The sequence below is a fragment of the Spinacia oleracea genome, chromosome 3 (genome assembly GCF_020520425.1).
Source record: "Spinacia oleracea cultivar Varoflay chromosome 3, BTI_SOV_V1, whole genome shotgun sequence".
Taxonomy (NCBI): Eukaryota; Viridiplantae; Streptophyta; class Magnoliopsida; order Caryophyllales; family Amaranthaceae; genus Spinacia; species Spinacia oleracea.
Genome location: NC_079489.1, coordinates 104,857,560 through 104,867,654, shown reverse-complemented (window position 1 = coordinate 104,867,654; position 10,095 = coordinate 104,857,560). Strand labels below are relative to the sequence as shown.

The 10,095-nt window shown below is 37.0% G+C and overlaps 1 protein-coding gene across 1 annotated transcript; it reads right to left on the bottom strand.

Annotated features, from left to right (window-relative positions):
* Positions 1-8,253: 8,253 nt before the first annotated feature.
* LOC110803877 (vignain-like) lies at positions 8,254-9,634 on the bottom strand. The gene has a single exon (XM_056838167.1). The coding sequence runs from the start codon at positions 9,422-9,424 to the stop codon at positions 9,038-9,040; it is 387 nt and encodes a 128-aa protein (XP_056694145.1). The 5' UTR covers positions 9,425-9,634; the 3' UTR covers positions 8,254-9,037.
* Between the last annotated feature and the right edge of the window lie 461 nt (positions 9,635-10,095).

Sequence of the window (10,095 nt, the reverse complement as noted above, 5' to 3'; positions counted from 1 at the left end):
TGGATCCATAAATCCTATGACATTCCATGTACATAGTTTATTCCAACATTAGATTGAGGAATACGTTTTGTCATCCAATTGCCATATTTACCAATATGCAATCATTGCTTGAATTATAGACTTGAGCATTACGATTATGCATGAGGTTTCAACACAATCCACGCCGTGGGATTTGCTTGTAACCTTTAGCAACTAATCTAGCTTTGTGTTTGATGGTTTTTATCCTTAAAACCAATTTGTAACCAATTGGTGTAAACCATTCTTGCAAATCAACAAAATTTTCAATTTTGTCATCAAAACATTGAGTATGTTTTTATGGCCTTTAACCAATTAAACATTAAGTCTATATATGGCCTCTAACCATTTTAGGTAATCTGGGTTTCGTCATAGCTTTCTTACAAGTCACAAACTCATTAATCTACGTGATAATAGGTCGATTGCAAGTTGTAGGTTTCTTTACTCTCTAATAGAAGAATCGCATAGCCTCAGTGACCTGAACTCCATGTTTCTTCACTATCTAATAGAAGAATCTCATAGTTTCAGTGACTTGAATTCTATGCCTACTTAGGTATAGAACATCAAACAATAGAATATCAATAGCCACTTGAATGTCCTTTGAATATTCTGTTCTCCTTGAAGCACTTGTAAAGTCTTCTAAGAGATGTCTATTCTTTAAAAGCCACTTCTAAAGTCCTTAAAGAATAAGTGTTCGGATTTTCTAATGAACTTCGAAAAGCCTCCGGAATCTCCATTTATGTTTGTTGTTCGCCTCGAAGACCTTTCGAGGTCTATTTTCTCCCACTTGTAATTTTGGAAACGAATCTCCAAAAGGACATTATTTCGAGCAAACAAACATTATGTTCTCAAAAATTCGTGGTAGAAACAATACCCTTGTGTCTCATTTGAATAAATCACAATGAAACATATATCTATACTTGGGCCTTAGTTTGTTGAATAACAAACACTAAGATCCCACCGAGTTTAGGAACTCTCTAGATATATGATGAAAAGATATTCTGAAATTACTTTTCAATAGCTTTGACGAGCATTTTGTTTTAGAAATTATAGGAAAAGCCTTTATGATCCATCATTGATCGAATCAAGTACCAATTGACTTCGATCATTACAATTTAGATATGCCATATCTTATGGAGCTAGATTGTGAATTTTACTACACACAATCATTGATGATCATTCTTGACTTAAGTAATCATCAACATGATCTAACCTAGATCTTTATGATTTCTTGCCAAGAGGGATTTATACTTCTGAATCTTTGAACTAGCCAAACAGATTCAAACTTATATCACATTGAGTAAATAAACCTATATTCACTCAAATCTGTGTGAAATAATAAAGTCATAAAACCTTTGTTTAGCTTTGAACTCTATTGTCTAGGCGTTCTAACAATAGTTCATATCTTTTGTTACTTTCAACAAGTAAGACTAGCTTTCCTTGAATTGATCTAGAAATCAATCAACTTTCAAAAGTCCATCGAAATAGAGCTTATGAATGTTAACTTGTTGATATGGTCTAAGCAACAATGCCAAAGATTAGTGGAACTCAAATCAAGGGGTTGATTTGAACCTAGTAGGTTCTTATTGTTAAAGAGTTGTTTGTTTTAATCAAGCATATTGACTTAACCCGTAATTGACCATTTCATTCAAATAAACAAACAAACATTGTTTTTGTTTTTCTTGAATGTGAGTCTTTCTGTGTTTGAAAACAGAAATTTAGGTATGCTGATTATGGAACAAAATAGCCATTAAGTTCCAGCCTTTGAAAGGACATAAAACAAACTAGACGACCCTACAACTAATATAGCATTGCCATGCTTCATTTCCCACTTGTAGGCCATTAGTGTAGCCTACCTTCCATTGTTTGAGTTATTACCGAAGTAAGAACCTCAAGCGGTGTATGATACCAAGGAAGTTTGATTGCTAGGTCACTTCTCTTTAAACATAAACTTATAGGTAGAAACGGAATCGTAAATTCCTTTCATTTTGTTCCTTGTTTTCCTATTTCTTGTACCCTTTCTTATAGTCTTAAGAATTGAATTCTTTAGTGTTGACTTTTATACTTTGTTAGACATGTCCAATGTCACTACAACAAGGTTTTTACCATTTATGTTGAATATTTTTGTTTCAACTAGATGATCTTACCAGAAGCTTCTAAAGTTCTCTAACCATCGATCTATTCGAATGTCTAGGGTCTAGACTCATTCGAGAATTAAATGGAAAAAGATATTAGGTTGTTAACCATTGGTAAAGTTGAGCGTTTAAACTCAATGCTTTATGATCTAAAAACTACAGTGTATTTTGAATTCACAAGCACCAATCGGTTTGCCATTCAACTTTGATACTCGAAAACAACCATAAAAGTCGATATAAGAAACGTACATTTTAAATTGCTCACTTTCTCTCATTTCCGTGAATCGTTCTTGGATTCACTACCAATCGAGGAAATTTACTGTTACCTTTCTAAAAGAATTTACTGCAGTGCAAGATATTTAATTATAAACAATAATTAAAACATACATTGAAGCATGCAAAGTCTAAACATTTATCATGAGTAATAACTTGAAATTTAAAGCAATCATGCAATTTAAACAAGTCATTAGCATTTTATTCGAGTTATGTGTTCCGGTAGGTGTGAATAAAATGATTCCAAGACCCTAAAATCCATTGAAGAATTAAGCACATTATGTATTTAGACTCAATTCTAAAATCTTTTAGGTAAGCAAAAGCCTTTTGCTAATAGTCTAGAAACTACTCTTGGTTAATAGGTACGTCTAAGAACTTATTAGGTAAACCTATCGATTTTGCCACGACATAAAGGGACTCCTTACTTATATCGTTGAGTTTCACCAAAACTAACATGTACTCACAATTATTTGTGTACCTTACCCCTTTTGTATCGATAAGTAACACCTCGCTATGGCGGAAAACTATTACTAAGATCGATGAAAAAAGGATATCCAAGTAAGTGTTATTTTGGCAGTGCACCTTTTAACTCAATTTTTAAGTTTGGAACTTAAGGCTCTTACTATGTTGGTTAGATTTTAAGTGAACTAAAATCCTTAATCATGCAACATAATCAAGCCACAATCTCATGCATATTTAAGACATATTTAAAAGCAATAAATAACTTAAATAATGCATAAGATAATTGTGATCTAGTATGGCCCGACTTCATCTTGAAGCTTCAACTTCAAAGTCCGTCATGAAAATGGATTGAAAACTCCGTCTTGAATTTCACCGTGGGAGGCGCCATTTTCTTCAAATAGGATAAGCTATAATTAAACTAATTACAACTATTTGATGGTACGCAGACCATATTTAAATTGAAAAACAAATTTGGTGCATTAGACCAATTACATTCAAATTAATGGTACGCAAACCATATTTTCTATCCTATTTGGGCCATACTAGGCACTCCATAACCTGCAAAACAGTACATATACAATATACACCATTCATCCATTCATTATCATGAATGGCCCACATAGCTCGTTAGTGCATCACATAAATATTTGCAGCAATTAATCAAGGGCACCAATAATCTACCAATTATTCAGTCCTTATTAATTATAATCAAGTTGTTTAACCTTAAAGGATTTGTAGACCTAATCAAGAGTTTATGACTAAAAGGCTCCCACTTAAACCAATAAATTCATATGCTTTACTAATTTTAAACATAAAAATGTATTTCTAGTCTAACCGGACACATCCAAATTTAATTAAAATTTAAAGCTCATATAAAATTTATAATCGAGTCCATTAATTTAATTTATTTCAGTTGAATTAAACGAATTTAAATTAATTCAAGGTTTAATTTTAGTAAAATAATTAGTATAAATAAAATTTATAATAATTATAATATTCAAAATTAAAATCCGAGAAAACAATTTAAATTATTAATTTTAAAAGTAATTAAAATTATTTCCAAACTGAAAATTCAAAATTAAATTTGAAATGACTCAATCGAGACACGACGAAGTACTTGGGCTTGCGCCCCAAGCCCCATCGAGTGCACGAGGCTTAGCGCCCCCTGATTGTTCGTACAGCAACACACACGCAACGCAGCACTGCAGGCCACGCTGCGCGCGCGCTTGCTCGCTCTTCACGCATGCAGGCCACACGCAACGCAGCACTGCAGGCCACGCTGCGCGCGCCCGCTTGCTTGCTGGGCGTGGCAGAGCGCGCTGTGGCGCAGCACGCTTGCTGCCCACACGCGTCTGCCACTGGCCTGCGCCTTGCCCTTCGCCTTTGCCCACTCGCCCACATGCGCACAACACTCGAAACAGGGCAGCGTGCTGCCTTGTGCTCGTGTGCTATGGCCCTTGCTCGTTGCATCGTACCGCATGGGCGACGAGCTCCCTTGCTCGTCGTCGCATGCCCGCACTATACAACACCCCTTAAGGGTAACACGTAGCGTCCATTGCTTTGTGCGTGCAAGTTTTATGAGCGAATTGCATAAAAATTAAAACTTTTATTTCCAAAATTAATGACAAATTGATAAATCATATTAATTTCATAATTTTAGGGCGAAAAATCGAAAATTTATTAATCAATTAATTTCCGATTAACATGGATTCAAATCTAGGTCATAAAAATTTAAAATTTAACACAAATTAACAATTTTTATGGTGGTTTTTAATCATTGGTACCTAATTAAATTAATAATTAATTATGAAAATCAAATTAATTCTAAATTATTCGAATTTCAACAAATTAATCATAATTACAAATTTGGTTGTATAATTAACAAGGCTAGGCATTCAAACTTGTTAAACATATACAGTAGGTCAATCAAAGATTCAAGATTTATCAACAAGAATCACAAATATTCAATTTAACATCTTAAATTTACAAACTTTTGCGTTCGAAAAACTAAAAACCTCCAAAAAGTTTAGAATGCCTTTTACATGCGGAATTGACACAAAAATCACTCGATTTGGTTGAGTAACGAACATTCTGCCGAAAAATTGCGTACATATAATTAAATAAACGCAATTTGCAATTAATTAACAATTACGAAAATTAATCACCCCTTTTAATTCCATGCAAATTTGTAATATTTAACCATGTTTATGCAATTTAGATTATGAAAATAATAAGAGGCTCGTGATACCACTGTGAGGTTATGATACATATGAATAAACATAAATCATGCGGAAAAACCATAAAGCCAGGAAACATATTATTTACACACAATCATTTAGCATAATTCAGATGCATACACTTTGTAGCGTGCCCTCCCTAGCTGCGCCCGAACCGAACAAGAACAAGTCTTTAGGACTCCAAGTGTCGTCCCTCCGTAGATAGTCCACAGCACGTCCGGATCCGCCTTAAGCTTAACCAACTAGAATCGCCCTTAAGGTTACTAGGAATTTCGGCTATTTGGGTTGCAAGTGTATGGCTGATTTTTGCTTGAAAATCTTACCTTTTGAATACTTCAAATCTCGATGTAAATATGTGACCCTAGGCACCTATTTATAGAGTTTATAGAAAGGAATTATAATCCTACTAGGATATGGATTTATTAATTATAATCCTATTAGAACTCTAAATAATAAATTTAATCTTTTAGGATTAGGATTTAATCAATGCACGAATTCCGATAGGATTAGGATTCGTTACGAACACGAGCGTCGCACGACCACTAGGGACGCACGCACCGCGCAGGCCTTGCGGCCCACACGCATGAGCGCTGCCTCGCAGCCCACGAGCACGCTCAGCGCGCGCGCCAGCAGCCTTGCTGGGCCTGGCCTTGCGCTGGGCCTGGCGAGGCTTGTGGCCTTCGTGTTGGGCGCTCGGCTTGCTGGGCGTGGGCCTGGCTTCGTGCTGGGCCTTCGTCTAGCAAGCCTCGTCCGATGCTAATTCGTACGATGCGCTTTCGATTAAATTCCTGGTTCCGGAATTCATTTCCGATACGAACAATATTTAATATTTCCGATTCCGGAATTAATTTCCGTTTCGAACAAATATTTAATATTTCCGTTTCCGGAATTATTTTCCGATTCCGATAATATTTCCGATTCTGACAATATTTCTGTTTCCGGCAATATTTCCGATTCCGGCAATATTTCCATTTCCGATAATATTTTCCGATACGTACCATGTTTCCGTTTCCAGCAACATCTACGACTTGGATAATATTTATATATCCGATACGATCCATATTTCCGTTTCCGGCAATATCATCGTTTCCGGAGTATTCATTTCTTGCTTGTGACGATCTCAGCTCCCACTGAAACCAAGATCCGTCGATTCCGAATATCCATAGATGGAGTATTTAATGCCATTAAATACTTGATCCATTTACGTACTATTTGTGTGACCCTACGGGTTCAGTCATGAGTAAGCTGTGGATTAATATCATTAATTCCACTTGAACTGAAGCGGCCTCTAGCTAGGCATTCAGCTCACTTGATCTCACTGAATTATTAACTTGTTAATTAATACTGAACCGCATTTATTAGACTTAACATTAAATGCATACTTGGACCAAGGGCATTATTTCCTTCATCTTCCTCACCACTAGAAGAGGACACCACACTGGATTTCTTCTTCCACCTTCCCCCAGCCATAACAAAGCGCCGAACAAATGTAGTGCCGAAGGACACAAAAGAAGAGTAACAAGAAAAGAAATCAAAAATAGGAAACAAATTACCTTTCCTGGAACAGAAAACGCCAATGAAGTGAATGGAGTGAGATCCCGAAACAGATTCTCAGTGAATTTGCGAAGATCTGAAGAAAATACACGAAGAAACCGCTGGAGTTCTAGGGCAATTCGGAGAGATTTGAGCTAATAAAGTTTAAAATGAAGAAAAGGGTGCGATATTTATAGGTCGCGATCTAAAAACCGCCTAAATTCCACTTTATTCTCAACCAATCAATTAAAGGCACTTCCGAAGACCCTTCTCGACACTTGTTCCACAAATACACGGATCCAAATGCTTCCTTTTGAAAAAGGGAGGGAACTTTTGGACTTCTGACAGCTGGAAACCCACCCATTTAATTCTAAATGGACTGGGTCTGGGGGTCGTGTTGTTTGGGCTCCCAATTGGATACCAATTGGGCCACTAAGTCTAAGGCCCAAAGGCTCAATACAACAAACATCAAACCCACAACACTCCAAAAATGGCTGATCAGCCATCAACCAAGGCCCACGGCCCAATAGTAATAAATGACCTATGGGCATTTATTATGCACACACTATAAATAGGCCGCCAAGGCTCACACCTCAAGGTACGTCCAATTTACCGCCTTAAGACTACTCTCTAGATAACTTCTCTCTAGAATCCGAGCATCGTTCTTACTTAGGCATCGGAGGGGCTTTCCTCGGAAACAACCCCGAGGCTAGTAACCTTGTTATTGTGCAGTTGAATTCGGACACAACTCATTCAAGATATCAAGATCTTCAACACATTCCAAAGGGCCTTCATTCGAAGCCCATTGTTTCAACACCGGAACAAAGGTTATGTCATTCTTGCGTCATGTGTTACAATGGACCGTAACATAATGCCTCTACTAGAGATCATGCCATTGGCTGAGGTTTGCGCTCCCCTCCCTCCATTTCATTTAATAGTCTAAAGCTTTATGAGTTGCTTTCGATCCTAATTTAATTGTTGGTTTAAGTTATCATAATTTGAAATTTAAGGGTTTTAATTGTAGTAATTCAGTCAATAAATCAATTTTGTAAATGCGAATTATGGGTTTTCTCCCCTCATAATCTTTTCTGGATGTTTTAGTTTTGGAGCTAATTTATGAAAATGCTAAATTGCGGGTAAATTTTGATGATTAATTATTGAATTTAAACATGTCCACACTGTGTTTGATGAAATGCCTGTTGGAAATGGTTCATGTATTATTGTTAGCCGAATCATAGACTTTTGAAGTTGGATTTATGCCTAAAATTTAGTTCTTGCATTCTTTCATAAGCAAAAGAGGAACAATGTTGGCTTGACACTTTACATAACGACGCATCAATTTCTTTTTCATGCAGGGAAAAGGATGCCCTGTTCAGGGTTCTTCCACCAAAAATCGTTCAACTCAAAAAAGTCTCAAGGTATTTTTTGAGTATTTTAGTTACAGTTACCATATTGAGTGCATAGTGTGTTTGTGTGTGTGTGTGTGTGTCTGTGTTGTGTCCTATAAGAACTTCTTACATGTTATGCACATTTCATGCACTATGGCTTAGCATTAAGTCCTTCAAAGTACCAGAGCTTTTGATTGAGGTTCCGGAAAGTACAGCTGATCGAGTTATGGTTTTGGAAGACCTGGTTTAATTATAAGAGGAATAGTCAGGCAGGGAATTCGAGGTGAAAAGGAATATGGACAATTATTTAATTTTACTCCACCGACTTTCTTGTTGTAACCAAGAGCATGCTCAATGAGTCCTCCATTGTAGCCATAGTTGTCATGGTCATAATCTACCAGCTGCTATTCAAAGAGCGAGAGTACTTGTTTGGTTTTGATCAGGATGATTCCTTCCACTGAAGATATCGTTGAGAATTCCCAACAGCTACCTGCAATCAAAGGATGATGTCAGAACATCAGGGCCTCGAATTTGGAAAATTTCCAACTCATTTTATCAATGCATTGACAGTCCACAAATAACAAATTTTGCAGATGATCTTATAACGAGTAAGAACAACGCTCAAGCAGTAAATTATTAGTTTGTCACTTATAGAGGACAGACTGCAACGTCTAGTAGAAAAAATATCACAATCTAAAAAGTGATATTAGTTGTACGAGATACTAAACACAATGCCCTTGATTTTAACAGGTGTAACATCTCCTAGCTAATGTGCGTGGCAAATGACTTTTCAACATGGTGCCTGAAAAGTTATTTGTTACGCACATTTGCTAATTGTGCGACGCAAATAAGGGTCATTTGCGTCGCACATATGTGTGACGCAAATGACTTTTAGTCATTTGCGTCGAGAGCTTTTGCCACGCACGATGTGCGACGCAAATATGCTTAAAAGTGCGATGCAAATGACCCTTTTTCCACTAGTGCCTTTAGCTCTTCAATCAATAGTAGCAGGAACGTCTTCAAACCTACCATGCATGAACTCTATCACTGGACGTGGGTGGAACATCTTGTAATGCGTAATTTTAGACCCATAAGAGGCTATAAACTCGTGGTTAGTCATATCTGCATACATGTTCATCTTTAGCTTATATGGCTTATCCATCTTGTTCACCTTATGAACATGATGGACATTAGCCTTGAACACGTTAAACCTCTTTTGCTTCTCCTGCAGGTCCCGAGAGACTGTGTGGTGAGCCCTCCATCTCTCGTATAGATCCCAGAGGCAGGTCCCGAGGTCACTCTCATAAAAGTCGAAGCTCTCTGCAAGCCCTAACACTAGGGTCGAAGAGAGAAGCACCAAGAGAAACTTAACATTATCCATTGAATCGTAAGTTACAAGTAGACAAGAGTAATATAAGTTGGTTTGATATATCTGCCTTCAAGCATCACAATATATAACACGATTTTAAGCACCATGGGTGTTCAGTTCTACAGTGATACATTAGCTAAGGCCTAAAAATGTGAAAAGGAATTCAATTTTTTTCATGGTTGAAATGTGTGTTGTTTGCCAATCTTATAATTCAATTTTGGGTTTTTCCTCACATGCTGACGGGTGAAGTTATCTTATAGAAAGCTTTTTATAAAAGATAGTAAGATAGCTTTATAAGTGATGGAATGAAGGGGTGGGAACTGAGAAGTAACCGCCCTGAGTTGCAGAGTTCCTACTAGAAAGTGCTGCTCTGAAGCTCTGCCTAAAACGATTACTACTTTCACATTTTTATGAGTACAACAGTTTCAAACTTACCACACAATTCCCAATGCTACGAACAAGAACACCTTTTCCACCAATCATAACTAGCCTGATCTATTCGATCTAGAATACCCCCGCGTGAATTTCGTCCTAATCATTTAGGATCGCGCTTAGACAGGACAATGCGGCTTAATTTAACCATTTCCACTCGGTGAATCCGACCTGACCTAAATTTACCAGTTTTAGGTGAATGTTTTTTTTGTTTTTGGCACGGCCGAACCTGTAATAAGCTCCAGAGGACC

Coding starts and splice junctions, on each gene's coding strand:
- LOC110803877 (XM_056838167.1), bottom strand. CDS start 9,424: ATGGATAATGTTAAGTTTCTCTTGGTGCTTCTCTCTTCGACCCTAGTG.